Source organism: Myotis yumanensis, unplaced genomic scaffold (assembly GCF_028538775.1).
Source record: "Myotis yumanensis isolate MYYU_CA2020_CCGP unplaced genomic scaffold, mMyoYum1.0.hap1 SCAF_14, whole genome shotgun sequence".
NCBI lineage: Eukaryota > Metazoa > Chordata > Mammalia > Chiroptera > Vespertilionidae > Myotis > Myotis yumanensis.
In genome coordinates, this window is record NW_027223765.1 from 45,081,862 (window position 1) to 45,101,168 (window position 19,307).

The following is a 19,307-nucleotide window of genomic DNA, read 5'->3' on the forward strand; positions in this document are numbered from 1 at the left end:
TTTATAGGGAACTCATACAACTTAACAAAAAGAAGATAAACAATCCAATCAAAAAATGGGCAAAGGATCTAAATAGACACCTTTCAAAAGAGGACATTCAGAAAGCCAAGAGACATATGAAAACATGCTCAAAGTCACTAATCATCCGAGAGATGCAAATCAAAACAACAATGAGGTACCATCTCACACCTGTCAGAATGGCCATCATCAACAAATCAACAAACGACAAGTGCTGGAGAGGATGTGGAGAAAAAGGAACACTTGTGCACTGCTGGTGGGAATGCAGACTGGTGCAGCCACTATGGAAGGCAGTATGGAGGTTCCTCAAAAAATTGGAAATGGAACTCCCATTTGACCCTGTGATCCCACTACTAGGAATATATCCCAAGAAACCAGAAACACCTATCAGAAAGGATATATGCACCCAGATGTTCATAGCAGCACAATTCACCATAGCTAAGATCTGGAAACAGCCTAAGTGCCCATCAGTAGATGAATGGATTAGAAAACTGTGGTACATCTACACGATGGAATACTATGCTGCTGTTAAAAAGAAGGAACTCCTACCATTTGCAACATCATGGATGGAACTGGAGAGCATTATGCTAAGTGAAACAAGCCAGTCAATGAAGGAAAAATACCACATGATCTCACTCATTCATGGATAATAAAGACCATTACAAACTTTTGAACAATAATAGATACAGAGGCAGAGCTGCCTCAAACTGATTGTCAAACTGCAGTGGGAAGGCCAGAGAGAGTTGGGGGGCAGGAGGGAGGGGAGTAAGAGATCAACCGAAGGACTTGTATGCAAGCATATAAGCATAACTAATGGACATAAGACACTGGGGGGTAAGGGAGGGTAGTGGTTTGTCAAGGGCGGGGGGGGGAAAAAGGATACTTATGTAATACCCTTTGTAATACTTTAAGAGGAAAATAAAAAAAAAAAAAAAAAAAAAAAAAGAAAGTGCCATTTTGCTGCTCTCTAGAGGAGCCAGAAATGTAAGATGATGTGGCTGTATATTAGCAGTCAACCGAGTACCATTTTAACTCATTGGAAACCGTTCTCCAAGGTCATTTATAATCTCAGTTCCTAAGGCGCTTGCTGTACCTGTCACCTTTTTAGCAAGGTGAGTGAAGCTAGGATGGCAACAGCCCCTGCAGCATTGTGGATGCAGCAGGTCCCTTCCTCTCACTGTAGGTCGCAAAACCATGTTAATTATTCCGTCAATGCAAATGTCTGCTCTGTGCTAGGCCCTGGAGTTAGGAAGGTGAAGTGGCAGGTGACAGAAAAGGGAAAAGTGATTGGGATGAAGTGCATCAACCTTTTTTTTTTTTTTTAAGGACATCATTTTTTTGGGTTTTTTTTTTCATGTATAGGGCGTAATGTCACAGGAAAGTCATAGCATCCTGCCACCTATGAAGAATAAGCCCAAGTTGCTGTTGGATGTGTTCTACACAGAGGAGCCATTCTTCAGGCACTCTGCTCTCTTCACACCCTGACATCATTGTTTTTTAAATATATTTTTATTTCAGAGAGGGAGAGAGAGGTAGAATCATCAATGATGAGAATCATTGACTAGCTCCCTCCTGAACCCCCCGCCCCTACTGGGCACGTGCCCTGACTGGGAATCGAACCTTGACCTCCTGGTTCATAGGTTGTCACTCAGTCACTGAGCTATGCCAGCCGGGCTTATCAAATCTGTTGATGCTGTGGGCTGGTCATGCCCCTCATTTAGATAAACCTGCCCTCATATCCAGATTAAGTTCTTTTATAATATCCAGATTAAATATTTTTTATAATATCCAGATTAAATTCTTTTAGGAATAATAAGAAAGTCCCCTACGTGCTTTAGTGAAGATGAGGAGTCAGGAGAACTGGCATGTTTCCTTGTTGCTAGTAAAACAGGTTTGAGGGAGGTTATGTCATCATCTCTGACAGGTGGCACAGCGGGGTAGGCTTTCCTCTGGAGCACCAGAGGGCATGCATTTATGCTGAGACCACAGGAGCTCTTCTAGAGTGGGAGGCTGTAGTTTTATGCCGGGATTTAAATATTAGTAAGTAGATCTAAGCATTAGAAAAAGTAAAACACTAGTATTAGTTAACTGTACTAGGCAGTGACTGTATCACACCTTCTTTAGTGGGTTGTTTGTATTTCCTTGTTGAGTTAAAAGGATGCCTTCCTAGAGTCAGGGAATGACCAAAATGGATCGGCCTTCTCTCTGACAACCATTTGGGGGGTAGTGGTTGTGTTATAACTTGAGATGATCGCGTTCAATTAAGCTATGAGGCATGACAGGATGCATACTGTTAAGAGCAAGTTTGAGGCTCTGGTAAGTGTGAATGAAAGCCTGAGAGTTGCCAATCTGATGAGGTGTTAAGACACCTTTTCTGAAATTTGCCCTAAGAGGTAAAGGAGTAGGCTTCACCATCTGAATATCATGTTTGCATGATAGAACTTAACCCGTTGTGCACGTAGAGACTATCTTTGCTTTTATAAAATCTATATCAATTCTGCTATTAAATGTTGGGCCCTCAAATTCTAAGTACAGGGTTTATTTCTTTACTCCAGTTAATGGTGCTCATGGGCATTCATAGCTTTTCCCAGTGAGGCTCACGGCCTGGCCCTCTCTTCTGTTAGTGACTCAGGGCTCTAGCATCCTCTCCTAGGACTGCTGGGCATCTTCTCTCCGTAACCCTTGCAGTGGTCATTCGCATGGCTTCCTGGCTACTGATGGCGGTGCAGCCGTGTTCTGTGTTTCTGGGATTGTGTTCCTTAGGTGAAGAGGAAGGAGGTATGTCTAGCTGGCAGTCAGGTCTGAGAGATCCGCCCCTCCCCCCACGCCCATCCGAGCTTCCTATCACCTCTGAATACCCACTTTTATCAACACAAATCTCAGAGTTAGGAGGCTGAAAATAAGGTGGGGTGTGACTTATCTTATTTTTGTTACTTAAAAGCCAGCTTGCCATTACGTGTGTATGCCCTTGGGTGTGTCAAGCCATGATTTAGAGCTTGGGTCCTCCTCCTAATTCCCTTAATCAAATTCTGAGCAGTGCATTTTGCTGATTACAGTCCAGACTCAGAGTTCCTGCCAGGCCACAGCCCCGCTCCTGGTTTCTTTTATGTATTCTCAAAATATTTTAAACAGACATGCTATGGCAAGCGATTTCTAACCTAATGGGAATCAATTTAAATGGGAAAACATTGGAGGTGCATTCACTGCTTGTTCTCTGCTCTCTTCCATAATTTATGTGTTCTGCTCAACTACCTGAGTATTGGTCGGTGACTTCTGAGCCCAGTAGAACAGACGTTCATAGACATTTCCATCGTAACAGCCAAGTGCTGAATTTAAACACTGATCTGTGAAGTCGAAAGCATCCGTTAACGAGATGGCATCCTTCCTGAGAGAAAAAAACAAGAGTTTGTGAGTATTTTAGACTGCTCATGAATCTGATTATTCTGGAATGGTGAACAACAACACCTAATTAGAGGTTGCTTCATTATTCACCTTCGAACAACTCAGCTTTAATTTTTTTCAAAGTTTTTGTATTTGATCAATTATATATGCACAGCATAAAGAATCAGATAGTTCTTTGAGGTTATTTAAAATGAGCATATCCTGTTCTCTCACCTCCATTTCCTAACACCCCCCCCCCCCCCCATTCCCACCCAGAGCAATCAGTTTCAGTCTTTTAACTGATATTTTTGGTTTTAACCTGAACGTCTCTAAGTAACTTGTTTATATTTCTGTTTCTTGCTGGTTCACTTGTAGACATTATCTGTTGACTCTCTATTACAACAGATGAGGATTTATTTTTAGCACCCTTCTTCTGACCCCTAACTATGCTTCCTCCTCTTCACCTTCCTGCCTCCCAGTATAGCTACGATTTTGGCCAGACTAATACTCAGTGCTTAAAGTAGTATGACTGTACACATCTATATAGATAAAAGCCTAAGCGACCATTACAACCAGATGACCAGATGGCCGGTAGCTATGATGCACACTGACCACCAGGGGGCAGACACTCAATGCAGAAGCTGCGCCCTGGTGGTCAGTGCGCTCCCACAGCCAACCTCCTGTGGCCGGCCAACCTCCATGGTCCCAACCCCCGGCCGGCTGGCCCCGATTGGCCCTGATCACTGGCCAGGCTGAGGGACCTCACCGGTGCACGAATTCGTCCATCAGGCCTCTAGTCTTATATATGATTATGACTTTATGTATCCTGTTCACAGTTGAGCTAGGTCCCCACCACATCTCCCTGTTGCAGTGACCTACCTCCAGGCTCGATGTCCTCTCTCCAACACTGCTGTTGTTAATCCTTAGTGATTTCACTGTCTATGTAGATGTTCCTCTAAAGCTCAGCTCCTCAGTTCTTTGAATCTCCTGCTCCATTGACCTCGTTCTACAGCCTCCCTCTGTCATCTTTGCCACAATCAGACACCAGGAATCATCATTAGCATCTGCAACTTCTCTGTGATCTCAGCCATGTTTCCTTCTCTGCTCCTGTCTTCCTAGCTTACTCCCTTAGTATTCTGACTTCTATCTTCCTTTAACCCTTTCAAGCAACAAACAGTGTTTTATTTTAATCCCATTGAATGAAATAGTTTCTAAAAAATATTCACACACTTTCCTACCTTTTTAGCAAAGGATGTAAAACACAATATGCGATTATTTGTTTAAACTCTTCCCTGACTCTTGTTTCAAAAAGCATTTGAGGTGACTGGGATACTGGACCTATTTTAATTCTTTCTGGCTGACCCTATGTCATCATTATGAGGTGATTTCATGTAGGGCTGTTTATCATTCTGTGACCCCACTGGCACCTACCAGTAGGTCCCTCAGCCCCCTGGTGGTCTCACTTTCCTTCTTATCTCACTGAAATTTCGTGGCTTGTTATGTTACCTCCTCAGAAATATATTCAACAATTTTTCTTGCCTTGGTTTTTGGCAAAACCCCATCTCTGGTTATCTTTAATTTCCCACAGACTTTGTGCCACCACCTTTGTAGTTATGGCTGGATAAACTAATACTGACTGGGGTCATAGGGTTTATGGGGGTCCATATGGTTGCCCAACAATCCTATTATATTGCTCTGATTCATTTACTCTTTTATTCTCTTAGGTGATATTTTGTACTTTGTCTTCTATCCTCAGATCTAATTTCTCCATTTCCCCATCTCTTTTACCTAAATCACTTTGCTTCCTATTCCACTGATAAAATAAAAGTGGTAAAAGCATTCCCACCCATGCATTTACCCACACAGTGCTTTTCTCTTCATAGTATAGGTCAACTGCCCAGGCTCCCTCCTGAGGCCAGTCCTTCCTTGTCTACTAGGGAGCAGTGTTCCAGAAATTCTCCTGCCTTTCCCACACTCCCCTCTCTACTGGATCATTTCTATCAGTATACAAACATGCTACCAGTTCTCCCCTCTTAAAAGTAAGCCTTTGACTCCTCCCGGCACCATCCTCTACCCCATATCTTGGCTCCTCTTTATGACATTCTTTAAAGTGCTATGCTCACGTATGCCTGGTCTTTCCACTTCTTTTTGCTGTTCTCCTGGACTAGATCCGTATAGGTTTCCACTCCCACCACCCCACTGACGTATCTCTTGTCATGGGTCACCCCAGCATCATCTTTGGAGGGGCCCAAGACTTGGTGTTTGGGCTTCTTCCCTTTATACTCTCATCCTTGTGATATCATCCTTCTCATGCTTTAGATACCAGCCATAGGCCAGTGACTTCCACATCTCTCTCTCCAGTCTCACTTGCTTACTAACGTTTTACCTGATTTCTAACAGGCTCTTTAAACTTAACGTGTTCAAAACCAAATGCTGAGCTTCTAGCTTTCTCCTGTCTAACCTGCCCTCCTATCATCTTTCCCATTTAATGGCAACTCTGTCCTGGCCAAAAACCTGAACTCCTCTCTGCCTATTTCACCCCAAATCTAACCTGTCAGCAAGTCCTGTTTTATCTTCAAAATATATTCCAGCTCTACTTTCCACCGCCTCCCATGCTGTCACCCTGGTCCAGCCACCGCCCTCTCCCACCTGGATCATTGCAGCAGCCTCCTCGCCAGTCGCCCTGCTTTGCTCCCTCGTCCCCCATCCCCACTCAGTTCTGAATCTGGCCGCTGGAGTGATCCTTTGCTCTGTGCTATGCTCAGAACCCTCCCGTTCTCACACTAAGTAAACGCCAGAGTCCTAAGTCTTTGCCGTGATCCACACCCCCTCCCTTGCCCCTCTCAGTACACCCTAACTTTTTAACCTCTACTCTCATTCCCCACCTCAGTCACGCCCCTCCAGCCCCTGTTCTCCGGAGGAACGTGCCAAGCACGCTCTGGCCTCCACCATTTCTACTTATTCTCTGCTTGGATGCTCTTTTCCCAGCCGACCACATGGCTCCTCTCACCTGCCCCCTCCAGGTTATTCCTCAAATGCCACCCTCCCTGGGTGGCCTTTGACCTATTTAAAATTATAGTCTTCCCCTCCCCTCCCCCCCACTGCTAGCCCCTTTCTTTTCCTGCTGTCCTTTTCTTAGTAGCATTTATCACTATTCCGCACACTGTGTCTTTGACTTATATTTTATGTCTGTGTTTGTCTCCTCTCCTCTAGGCTGTAAGCATTTGTGCCCTTTCATATCCCTCAATTGAAGAGTATCTTCTTTAATCATTTTATTAATGATCTGCTCCCTTCTGTTTTCTCTGTCTCCTCTTTCTCAACCTTTTTTTCAGATGATGGACAGGATCAGACCTCTTACTATTTTAATTTTTTTCTCTTCTATTTTTGTCTTTTTGCTTTCTTTCAGAGGTTTCTGCAATTTTATCTTTCAATCCTTCATTGAGTTCTTCATTTCCATCTCATTTTTTAATTTCATAGAGCTCTTGTTTTTTTGTTCTCTGTTACTTTTTAAGAAATGAAATTCTTATTTTATGGTCACACTATCTCCTCTTAACTCTGAAGCTATCACTCATCTTTTTTTGACAGTAATGTTTTGTTTTTATGTAATTATTTTAAAAATTACAGTTAAGATACAGTATGCTGCATGTGTACGATGTAGTGATTAGACATTTAACATATGAAGTGACTGCCCCGATAAGTCTAGTACCATCTGACACCATCATAGTTATTACAATATCATTTTTATTATTTATTTTTATAAGTCGCCCTTTTTAAAAAAAATTACTGATCTTTTAAGAAAAGTTTTCTCCTCCCTGAAGATTCTCTTGTGTCTTTCAAGTTGCCTCATTCTTGCTTGCTTTGGTCTCTTTCATGTCAGGGGCTTTCCTCAGGTGTCTGGTCATAGCTAAGAGTGGGGCATTAATTAGCTGATTAGAAGTCTAGTTGTGCTTGTCAATGTGGGGTGAATTGGGGAACCCTGGGCTGGTCAGATTCCCTAGAGGAGGATCATGTTACCATCTTCCTGCAGGGAACTAGCCTGGCTGCCCACTCCGGGAACCTTGGGAAAAGAGGGGCTCATCAATACTCTTGCCTATAAACGTTTACTGAAGCCCCTGTGTTCTGTAGGGCAGCCTCATCCCCAGCTGTTTACCTTCTGCCAGGGTGGGGCCAAGCAAAGCCTTAAAACTGCTCACGGAGGAGGGGAACTGGGGACTCAGCTCTTTCTGAAATAGACTTTCAACCCATCCTATCAGTCAACTTTACCCCCACTGCCAGAGGCACATGGTCCTCCAGTTCTCAGGGTTCTTGGGTGTAACTTGGTTGCTTTTCCCACTTGTAGGGAATGATTCACCTTTCTCAGGTCTGCTAAGTCACTGTTTGTTCATCTACTTCCAATTCTCATGTTTCTTCTCCTCTAAGTATTCTTTTTCTTTGTGGGTTTATGCCTTTTTAAAAATTTAACCCATTTGCTGATGTTTTAGTGAGGCTTCAGGGGGGAACAAAGTAAATGCATATGTTCATCTGCCGTCTTTACCTCGAAGTCCCCCAACTGAGATTTCACGATCACGCGAATAAAAACTATTTGGGTCAGTTAACTACCATTACACAGAGAGCTGGTTTTTAGTGTCGCTTAGAATCATGTGCCATCCTTCATTTGTCATCTCAGAAATCTGAGGGTGATACTGGATAGTCAAGACTGGGAATTGTGACCCGGAACTGTTAAAAGCATGGAATCTCTTACATACCTAATTATCCTGCACTACTAGGAAGATGACTTAGGAACCATAATGTGAGTAAATCAATTTGTGGGCTTGATGCCTGCATTAGTTGTCTGTTTGCATCCGGGCTGTTTTGTCTTGCATTGTATATTTGTAGAGTCAAGTCAAGCACTTAGAAATGCTGTTGCCGATAAAAATCATGCTTAGGAGGTGTTAAGGTGATCTTTTGTGTTTCATCATCACTATCAGGGCTAGAACATTATTGTCGTCATGTGCTTTTAAAATGCCAAGCTTTTTTAAAATTAGAGATACTTGGGCTTAATGCAGTACTCAATTAGCTATTAATGGTTTCTGTCACTGGATTCCCAATTATATTAGGAAAAGTTTAATACTTGAGTAATAATTTTATCAAATATATTTTTGATGGTTTAATTGGACATTTACTGACCAACTTATCTGTGAGGTGCTTATGTGGAGTTATAAATGGTATGCAACATATTGCATATTATTATAAATAAAATAATTTGGTCTAGTTTTTTCTTTTAATCTCCATTATGAATATATTATTTTTTTAAATTCTCTTAGTCTTGTTGATAATGTGAACTCTTGGAGGTTCTAGGGGTAAAAGTCACACACCCCCGTGTATAACCCCTTCACCCCCAATACCACAGGCATCATATGTTCTCAAAAAAGGTTGTGTTCTCAAGTTAGCCCATTTTTCATGTTATGAACAATGGTGACTAATTTGTATTGTTTTTTTTAAAAAAATATTTTTATTGATTCCAGAGAGGAAGGGAGAGGGGGAGAGAGAAATATCAATGATGAGAGAGAATCATTGATTGGATGCCCCCTGCACACCCCACGCTGGAGATCGAACCTGCAATCCGAGCACGTGCCTGGAGCAGGAATTGTACCGTGACCTCCTGGTTCATAGGTTTACACTCAACTACTGAGCTATGCTGGTCGGGCCATTGATTTGTTGTTTCACTTATTTATGCATTCATTGGTTGTTCCTTGTATGTACCCTGACCAGGGATCAAACCAACAACTTTGGTGTATCAGGACTACCCAGCCTGGGCTGTTTTGATACGGTTTATATCATTGCATCAGTAGTATGTCATAACCCTAAACTGCACTGCATTAATGTTGCATTTAAAAACTATTTGTGTTATTGTTTTGCAAATGAGTATATGAATTACGATGTTTTAAAAAAATTTCCTCTTGAAGCTAAGAAAGGATTAAAATAAGTTAGAGTTTGCTTAAGCACATTGAACAAAGACAAGGATATAGGATTTGAAATAAACAAGAGCCCAACCTTAACATACAGCTTAACACATTGCGGGCGGATCCCGAGCATTCTCATGTTTTCATATTAGTGTTTTACATAAATATTAAAGGCATGCCTTACAATTAAATACCCATTGCATTTTGAAATTATTTATTACATGTTCTTGCAAGCTAATATCTTTTTAAAATATACTTTATAAAACGTTTTTTGTACTCATTCAATAGAAACTTATCTGGCCACTGGGTAAAGCTAGTAATGAAACTACTGGTGCGCAATGTGTTAAGAGCTCATGCTCTGGGGTCAGGCCCCAGACTGTACCTGGCTCCTCCTCTGGCTAATGATGTGACTTTGGACAAAGTACTTAACTCTACTAACCTGGGTTTCCTCCCCAGTAAAGTGGGGAGAGGAACAGTATCCACTTCAGAAGGCTGTAAGGCTTCCATGAAGTGATGTATGTAAAAGCTTTTGGCCTAGTGCCTAGCACGCATAAGTGCTCCTTAAGTATTAGCTGTGCCTAGGACTCATTAATACATATTATTCATATGTAATAGGCTTCATTTTACTCATATTACTTAGATTCTATTCCTATTTCCTTGACAGTGGTGAAGAGTTCTTAGGCATTTTTATTTCTGTTTTTCCCAGTTTTTAATTAATCCATGATGCTTTCTGTTGGTGTGATAATGCTCGGGTGTAAACCTCTCCAGGGCTGTGGCTGCTTTTGTCAGACCCCGTTCAACAAGGTTTTGGAGCTGAAAGTTTTGGAGTTAGACGTGACCAAAGGGTTATTTTCTGAGGACTCCCACTCACCGGATGAGGAAGAGCAGGTCCAGGTAGGCTGATCTCACCATGTCTACTTGGGCCCCAGACAGGAAGCCATCGTGGAGAAAGTCGCCCGCGGTAGACAGGATGCCATGCAAAGCAAAGAGATCACAGAGGCGCTGCAGTGCCTGCTGAATGGCTGGTTCGTGGTCGAGTTTCTGCAGAGCTTCTGCGAAACCCTTCACCGTGATGTAGTAGCAGTGCGCCTACAAGGACACAAAGGTGCGTTAGCCTCTCGCTCCGATTTCTGGCTCCAGGCCCTCCTGGGGATGTGCCTGCTGCAGCGTGTTTCCCAGCAGGCTGACAAGCCACTGCCTTTCTCCCAGCTCCCTGTGGGTCTTACCGATTCCTTTCGATAGTGTGTGGGTGCACCTGTGTGTGTTGGGGGCTGGTGGGCTCTGGAACATGGACCTTAGTTTTTCCATTTTGCTTGGGGCAATTTAAAAAAATATGTATTTTTATTGATTTCAGAGAAGAGAGAGATAGAAACATCAATGATGAAAGATAATCATGGATTGGCTGCCTCTTTCACACCCCACACTGGGGATCCAGCTTGTAACCTGGGCATGTGCCTTGACTGGGAATCAAACCGTGATCTGGTTCATAGGTCGACACTCAACCACTGGGCCACACTGGCTGGGTTGCTTGGGGCAATTTCAAGTAGGTTTGAAAGTAGAAAGTACAGGAGAATTAGAGGCTGGCCTGGGGACAGTGGAGGACACCACTTGTCTCAATAAATACTGTTTTCTTGTCTGCATGTTCAAGGCAGTAGGAGATGTATGCACGCGCATGCTGTGAATGAGAAAGGAGGGGTTCAGTATGTACATGAAATTCATCCCAGCTAGAGAGGAAACTCCTTGAGGTAAGCAGTGCTATAATTTAACCCATATGCAGCAGTCTGGCAGTAGTTAAAATAACCAGTTGGTAAGTGACCACTGACCTCAACCAGGCAAGAGCCCCTCTGCCAGCCAGGCTCCTTCTCTGGGACCCCCGTTCTCCACAGCCCAGCAACTGAAGCATTAGTGCCTGGCCCAGCAGGAGCCTCTCAGGACTCTGCTTTCCCTGAAATCCTTTTGGGCTGCCCTACTCTCCCCAAGACAAATGCACAACTGGTTTTACCTGGTAGGATGTGAGTTCCATGGGGAAAGAGCAGAAAGGAGAGCATGCCCGGCCGATGTGGCTCAGTTGGTTGAGCGTCAGTCTCATGCCAATGGGTTCGATTCCAGTCAGGGCACATGCCTGGGTTGTGGGTTCGATCCCCCAGAAGGTGGCGTGCAGGAGGCAACCAATCCTATGTTTCTCTCTCTCTCTCCCTCCCCCTTCTTCTCTGAAGTCAATAAAAACATATTTAAATAAATAAAATAGGTCTCAAATGTTTATTTGCATATGGATTACCTGGCAGTGACTTTTAGCAGCAGGCTTAGAGTGTCTGGAGGGTTCAAAGGTGTTTACCCAAGGGGAAAAGGAATGGGTCATTCCAGGCTCTTGTGCAAAGGGCCATCCTTTCAGGAGGCAGCAATTTAACCCGACTGAGCACTGGAGTGTAATGCAATGAGAGGCCCTCAGGTGACGAAGGGCTGTGAATGACAGGTTGGGATTTAATTCTGTGGGCATCCAGCAGCCACTAAAGTCTTCAACAGGCCAGAGATCTGAGGTTTTTCACTTGGAAAGAATCTGCCTTTCCCAGAGAGGCCTCACAGGGGTGCTAATGGCACCGGTTTACCACCTGGGCCTGTGCTCTCAGCCTTGCTGGGTTTGCAACATTTGGATGTGGAAGAGGAGCTGGTCGCTCTGCCGGGTCCTACAGCCCTCGCTGCTCAAACTGGACCCAGGTTGGTAAAACTGGAGACTTACCCTTTTCACCTTGGCCCCGCTTCCCTGTTCTAACCTGAGTGCCATGTCCTGAAGTTCTCAGCCCGGAGTTGAGGAAGGGGTGATGAAGAGCTGCCTGAGAGCCGCTCCCTGGGGAAGCAGAAGGAGCGCCAGAGAGAGAAGGTGGCCTCCACGCTTCGGGGAAGGCTGAGCACAGTGAACTTCGTTAACTTCGCTGTAGGTTGATTTAAATCTTGCCTCCTGGCTAATGTGGGAGTGGAGTGGAGGTATCTGTACACTAGGTGCCTCTCTAAATGTTCCATGCATTAACTCATCTAATCATAATCATCTTCCAAGGTAGGTACTATTATCAGCTCTATTATGCAAATGAGGAGACTGAGGCATGGAGAGGTATGTTCCTTGCCCAAGGTCACATGGCTGGTAAGTGGTAGCAACGAGATCCAAACCGGGGCATTCACCTCCAGTTAAGAGTCTGTACTCTTTTTTTTTTTTAATGTGCCTCAGGCATGAAACAGCTCTGGCCACCAAGACAGGCATCAAGCTAGGATGAACTAAGGACTGCATGTCTGCTCTTCCCCTGATGGATATAAGAGCAACACCACCAATCAGGTGTCTCCTTGCCCACTGCCAGGGGGTAAGAGTCTGTACACTCTATCTAAAATGAAATTAATTTGTTTTCCAATTACAGCTGACATACAACATTATATTAGTTTCAGGTGTACAACGTAGTGATCAGACATTTATATACCTTACGAAGTGATCACCCCAGTAAGTCTAGTACCTATCGGACACCACAAATAGTTATTACAATATTACTGACTACACTCCCTATGCTGTACTTCACATCCCATGTAGTCTGTTTTGGTTTTTTTTTAATCCTTACCCGAGGATATTTTTCCATTGATTTTTAGAGAGAGAGTGGAAGAGAGATGGAAAGAGAAATATCTATGTGAAAGAAATTAATTGGTTGCCTCCTGCATGAGTCCTGACCAGGGGCCAGACCGGGGAGAAGCCTGCAACCAAGGTACATGCCCTTGACCAGAATTGAACCCGGGACCCTTTGGTCTGCAGGCCGATGCTCTATCCACTGAGCCAAACCAGCTAAGGCTAGTCTCTGCCCTTAACTGCTGCCCTGAGTTGCCAAAGCCACCAGAGGCTGAGTGCCAGCATTTGCCCCAGGTTGTTGGGGACGATGTCTCTCCTGGGCAGGGCTGACTGGTAGGATCAGAGCCCATCAGGCCTCAAGGGCTCTAACGAGCCCCCTGGTGATACAGACAGGAGAGTGAGAGCCCAGAGAGGGAAGGACTGCCTGAGGTCACACTCTGCTCCTTCGTGTCCACCCCTCTGTCACTGTTCCCGGCTCCTCCCCTGTTGCTCTCCCTCTCTCCCTGCACCCTTATGGTTTCCAGATGGTACCCTGTTGGGAGCTTGATCACCTCCCAAACCACAAAGCCCCGAAAGTGCAGACTTCCCTGTCCATTATGACTTTGGAGACAAAGCAAAACCTCCCAGGAAGCCCTGGGCTGGTTGAGCTCACCCTTGTCACCCCCTCACTGATGCACAGTGGCTCCCTGGGGGAAAAGGAAAGGAAAGCATCTTCACTAGCCATTTCCTACCTCTGGGACTAACGCCCCCGAGTTCTCTGTCCACATCCGTGGAACAGAGGTTATGCTACTCTCCCTCCCAGGGTTGTGTGTATGAAACGAGGTAACCCTGGCAGACAGTGTCCGGTCCATTTGAAGGCAGGACAGAGGTGGGGAAAGTGGGCGGCTGTGGTTTTTATGGTAGGCTGGTGAGAGCACAGCCTTGGCTCTCCCTCCTCTGTGTTGACAGGACATTTAGCACATTGAGCAGAACCCAGGGTGGCGGAGTTAATACCGCACCTGCCAGTGATGGAGGTGGCAGTCACCAGGTGGCGCTCATGTCCAGCCTGCCCGACCTGTGACGCCCCTGCAAACTCCTCCAGAGCTCTCCTGTTTAAGGCTGCCGTTTTCTGGGCCTAATGGCTGATGTTTGAAATGATCCCTTTGATTTTCCAGTTGCCTAAGCTGGAGCTCATTTTTATTTTCTTTTATCCCCTTGATATCTCTCATCTAGCCACTTCTCTCCATGCCCTCTGCCAAGTTCCTGGTCAGGGCCACCCTCAGCCCTCACCCAGACTGCTACTACCTGCTTCTAACTGGCCTCTAGCCTGCAGTCCATCCCTCCCCCTGCATGATCCTTCTAGAATGAAAATGATCAGTTTACTCCCCCTCCATACAAACTCTGCAGTCTTCCCGTTGCAGGGAAAACAGCCCCAACTTCTCACAATGGCACAGAAGGTCCCAGGCCCTGCCTGTCTCCCCTTTCTCCCTCTCCTCATTTCAGTCTTCCTTTCGCTCCTCCTCGGGGAGAATTTGCATTCCTCCCGATCACCACACCTTTTCTTGCCTCCTCTCTTGCACCTGCTGTTCCCTCTGCCCGGAAACCTTCCTCTCCAAAGCCACAGCCTCTACCCTCTGCCTGGCTGATTCCAGCTCAACCTTGAAGTCTGGGCCTATATGCCACCTCTGGGAAGCCTTTCGGACGCCACAGGGTGGTTGGTAGAGGCGCACCTGCCCCGGATCCTGTCAGCCTGCATCTCCCCATCACAGCACTCCTGATTGCCGCTGCGATCGGACACTGCTGAGCCCCCGGGACCCAGCCTGATGCCCGCTGTTCAGTGGGTGCTCAGATATGTGCTGGCTGCTGGGAATTATGCACAAACACAAAACACAGTGGAAATTCAACCAGACTTCTGAGGCTTGCCTGCGGGACGAACGAGGAGGCTTGACCTGCTTTTCTACCTGGGAGGAAATATTTGAACAACCTGAAGCAAATCCAATAACACCGCCTCATTACGTTTTCCCTAAGAGCTGCCAGCAGGAGTGCTCTGGAGTTAAGTCCTCTAATTAAAATACCTGGGACTAAAGTCTTGGAAGTGGAATGAGGGCAGGCGCTGGCAGGGCTGGGGAATAGGGGCAGAGCGCAGGTCTCCCCAGCAGGCAAGCCTTTCCGCTTCCGCGGACCACAGCTCACCTTGGCAGCCTGCAGGTGGATGACGGTGGTCTGGTTCCATGCCTCGTGCTCGTCAGCCCCAGACTGCAGCCGAGTCTGCAGGTGATGCGCTGAGTCCTTTATGAGCCTGGAGGCCAAAGACGAGAAGTTCAGCGTGACCGAGTGGGAAAGAGACGGGTGGTGCCCAGACCCTCAAAAGTAGAAATAATCCCCAGTTATTAACCACGATGTTACAAAGCTGAACGCTCCATATACATGACCTCTTCAACTCTTCTAAGGGCAGGCATCCCCAGTTGGCGGTGGGGAAAACTGAGTTCCAGGAGAGCTTAACTAAGTGTTCCAGGGTCGCACAGCTAGCATGAAATGGAGCTGTTCACAACCTCAGAGCTGTAAGCAGACTCCATCCCTTGTTTGCAGGCCATTCTGTTGACGGACTCCCTGTGGCCGAGCAAGGAGAATGGCTTTTCTCTAAAGGCTAATGAGGCCTGCAAGTCACCTGGCTGCTCCAAGTTCTGTCTAAGGGACCTTAAAATAAAGGAAAACTAACCCTTGTCCTCCAAACCACTAAAATGGTCATTTGCCATTTGCTTACTAACCTTTATTCTTCTATTTTCTGTTCCCTGCCCATCTCATGACCCTTAGCATTTGTAGGCAAAGCAAACTGTTTATTAAGCAATATTTTACTTTTTCAGGGAATAAGTAAGCAGATGTCACATTGAATTCCAAGCAAAAAGCAATATAGACATTTAATTACCTTAATTACCCTGAGTACCCTGATTTTGCCCTCCCCACTCCCCCCAATTGAAATGATAGCTCTGTGAGGCCTGGGCTTCTTATGGGACTAATTTGTTAATAGGTCTTAGTGCCAAGAACAGAGCCTGGCAAATTGTAAGCACGTAATAAACAAATATTTGTGGGATAAATAATGTCCCAAGTTGCTTGTGACCTTGAGATAACTATTACCCAGCCCTGGGACCACAGGTTGGGATACCCCTTTTTATAAACTGAAAATATGCTTCCAGTTGCTGTTGGTGTTCTGGTTAAGGAAGGGTTAAGGAGGTTTCCTTTAGGTAGTTAAATCGCTCCATCTTTTTGTGATGGTGCCTGTGTTTGGCCAGAACCTCTCATTCCCAGCCCCTGGTAGGTTTGGACATTTCTGACACACAGTAGGTGCCTGACAGTATCTGTTGAGTGACAGAATTGGTCTTATCCATGTTCCCTGGAGCCTACTAGATCCTGGAAATAAACTAATTCTATCCCTTGATATAGTCATCTTTTTGAAAATTATTTTTAGATTATGGGATATTTTGAACATATGCATATTGCCTTATTGATTGGTATTTACACACTCATACCTTTGTAGTATTTACATATGGGTATGTTATTTGTATTTTAAATCAATAAGAAGCTAAAGATTTTTAAAATTCCCTTGCACTGGCCAGAGAGGTGATGGCCTTCTACCAGCCCTACCAGGATAGGGAAGGGATGGTGGTCCATGGCTGAGGGGTGGGACTTCCCCTTCTCCCTGTCCATGGTGGCAGGAGCTGAGAGGACTGAGGAGGTTGGGGAAGGGGGTAGCTTTTTGGAATCATATCATCCTAAAGGCCCTACTGTGGGAAGGAGCTGCCCCCAGGAGGGATGGCTGATTTCTCAGCTCTGCTCACCTGACTGCCACATGGGCCCACGCCCTGGTGTAGAGCTCTGGGTGAAGGAAGTCTGCTGCCTTCCGGGCTGGGCACCTGGCCAGGTCAGGTGCGGTCAGGTATGCAACAGACTGAGGGAGAGACGTCTTCGACGTGGAGCCTGGGGATGCCTGAGCCTGCAGGTAGCTCTTCACCAGAAACCTAGTGGGTGGGGATGGAGGCAGGTGAGAGGGTGGGGAGCACTGTGGGACAGGCCAGCATCCCTCTCTCCCAGAGACACGCATTCTTATGTCCCCTATGGGAGAACCAGGGCCACCCAGGTTCTTGCCCAGTCCTTCCTGATGGTTACTGCCGACCCCCTACTCCCAGCCAGCCCGCTGAGAGGCTTTCAGGGAGGTGTGCACCGAGGCTGCAGTTTCACAGTGAAATGGGCTGGAGCTGTGGAGCTGGGCAGACAGATCCTGAACATAAACCCTTTTGATATCTGAGCAAACAGAATCCTTTCAGATGGTTAGGATCTTGCGGTTCGGGGATTTGTGATAGGTTGTACAGTGACTGTGGAAATTACATTTTTCTTGGCTGAATAAAGAATAGATGTAAGAATGCTAACACGAGTGGGAAAATTACAGGTGACTCTTAGCCTCTTCCTTGTAATAATCCAGTGCTTACAGCTCTGGGCTCAGACCACCTGGGCTCCCTGCAGCTGCATGAGACCGAGGTGATGCTGTAGCAGGTACGTCACCTCCCCTGCCTCAGTGTGTCCGAGTCTAGATGGGGATGATGATACTCGCCTCAAAATGCCCGGCACAGTGTGAGGCACAGAGTTCTAATACATGATGTTGTACTCTTTGTAATTTGGAAAACCCCCCAATAAATACTATATATTAAAAAATTCCAAGAAATATTATATAGCATATTTGCCAGTAAGCCCTTCCTGCACAGAGAAGTACTGGCCCTGCTTAGTCACCTGGGACTAGATGACCCTGAAAAGGCCTTGTCAGCCAGGAGGCCCGAGACCCCCTAACCAGAGAGGGAGGAGGCCGGCCCAGCCATTCCTTCCTGCCTCTGCACGTGGAGCCTGCCGTGTGCAGGGCCTGCGCTGAGCCTGGGGACGAGCTCCCGGTCACAGACCCAGAGACCCTTTCCGACTGTGATTACTGCTCCAAGGAGACAGGACAGTGTGGGAGGGGCCGGGAGGATGAGAGGGAGCCAGCTGTACAATAAACTGGGGGCAGAGAGATTTAGGGGAAGGCCCGTGGTGAAGCAGAAATGTGTGGCTGGCAGAGTGAGTGGAGGCAGGAGGCTGCGAGAGCAGGATGGAGGGGGCCAGGGGCCAGGTCAGAGACCTTGGAGGCCACAGTGCGGAAGCCACTGAAGCATGTTAAGCGAGGGAAAGATGCCATCTTCTCTGGGCTTTGAGAAGATGCCCCTGGCTGCCTGTGGGGATGGACTGCAGTGGGCGGAAGCGTCAGTGAGGAGACTGATGCTATCGTCCAGGTGATGGGGACAGGGCCCAGCTGGGAGCTGTGGTGAGTCTGGGGGGAGTGGATGGTTGGAGACATATTGTGGGAGCTGGGCAGTCCCCAAATGGCACTCCCCAAAGTCTGCTGCCTGTGTGGACATCCGATGATGCTCCCACCCCAGCAGCCTCAGCCTTACCTGGCCACCTGCAGGTAGAGCACAGTGTTCTCACCCTCGTAGGTGCAGGAGGCTGTCACTCTGCTGACCAGCGATGGCAGGCCGCTCAGTTTTGAGTAGCCGTGTCCGCCACAGGCCCTGCGACACAGCTCGGCCCCCTGGGTGCAGAATTCCGATACCATGGCCTTTAGACCTGAGCTCAGGGCGTGAAGCTGAAAGAACAGGAAAGGGGTCAGGTGGTGTAGGGGAGCTCTCCAGTCAACACCTGTGCTTCCCACACACCGAGCACTGCTGCGTGCTGAGGTAGGAACTGTTCCTCAGCTCACAACTCTATGAATGAGAAGGCTGAGATTCAGAGAAGTTATGTGACTCGCTCAAGGGCACACAGTGAGGCAGTGTTGCAGTAAGGACAGCAAGAACCGAGGAAACCCTTCCAGGCCAGGGTCTTCCGGGTCACCAGAGTCTCGGGGCAGGGTGCCTCCTGGAGGGTGCTCCCATCTTCCAGGAGTTAGGGCTCTGCTGGCAAGCAGAGGTCTTGGACAGCTGGCCTGTGAGGAAGGAAGTCCACCAGGAACCACTGTCCTGGGTATGGGATGGGCTGCCAGGCACTGACCTGGCTTGAGTTTTTTGTTCTTAAAAACTCCTAACTAGAAGAAGTGGAGGACTGCATCAGCGAGCTAGAAGACAAGGTAGGAAAAAATACCCAAGCAGAGCAGCAGCTAGAAAAAAAAACCTTAAAAAACAGGAGGAGAGCCAAAGGGAACTTTGGGACAACATGAAACAAAACAACATCCACATAATAGGGGTTCCAGAAGGAGAGGAAACTGAGCAAGGAATAGAAAACCTGCTTGAAGAAATAATGACAGAAAACTTCCCTGATATGGGGAAGAAAAACTCACACAAGTCCAAGAAGCTCAGAGTCCCAAACAAGAT

At 46.5% G+C, this 19,307-nt stretch overlaps 1 protein-coding gene, 1 non-coding gene and 1 pseudogene across 3 annotated transcripts in view; all 3 read right to left on the bottom strand.

Moving 5' to 3' along the window:
• Positions 1 to 19,307, bottom strand: part of ACOX2 (acyl-CoA oxidase 2) — a 42,147-nt gene that overhangs the window by 5,288 nt on the left and 17,552 nt on the right. For both annotated transcript variants that reach the window (XM_070390888.1, XM_070390889.1), the window contains exons 10-14: positions 18,396 to 18,586; positions 16,758 to 16,937; positions 15,115 to 15,220; positions 10,213 to 10,430; positions 3,271 to 3,403 (exon numbers count right to left, since the gene is read on the bottom strand). In XM_070390888.1, the coding sequence (XP_070246989.1) occupies positions 3,271 to 3,403; positions 10,213 to 10,430; positions 15,115 to 15,220; positions 16,758 to 16,937; positions 18,396 to 18,586 (828 nt within the window). The remainder of the gene's footprint in view (positions 1 to 3,270; positions 3,404 to 10,212; positions 10,431 to 15,114; positions 15,221 to 16,757; positions 16,938 to 18,395; positions 18,587 to 19,307) is intronic.
• Positions 1,373 to 1,501, bottom strand: LOC138992815 (small nucleolar RNA SNORA11). Its single transcript, XR_011468152.1, has one exon. It is a non-coding gene; the product is annotated as a small nucleolar RNA SNORA11 (small nucleolar RNA).
• On the bottom strand, positions 12,549 to 12,693 carry LOC138992803 (small nucleolar RNA SNORA48; annotated as a pseudogene).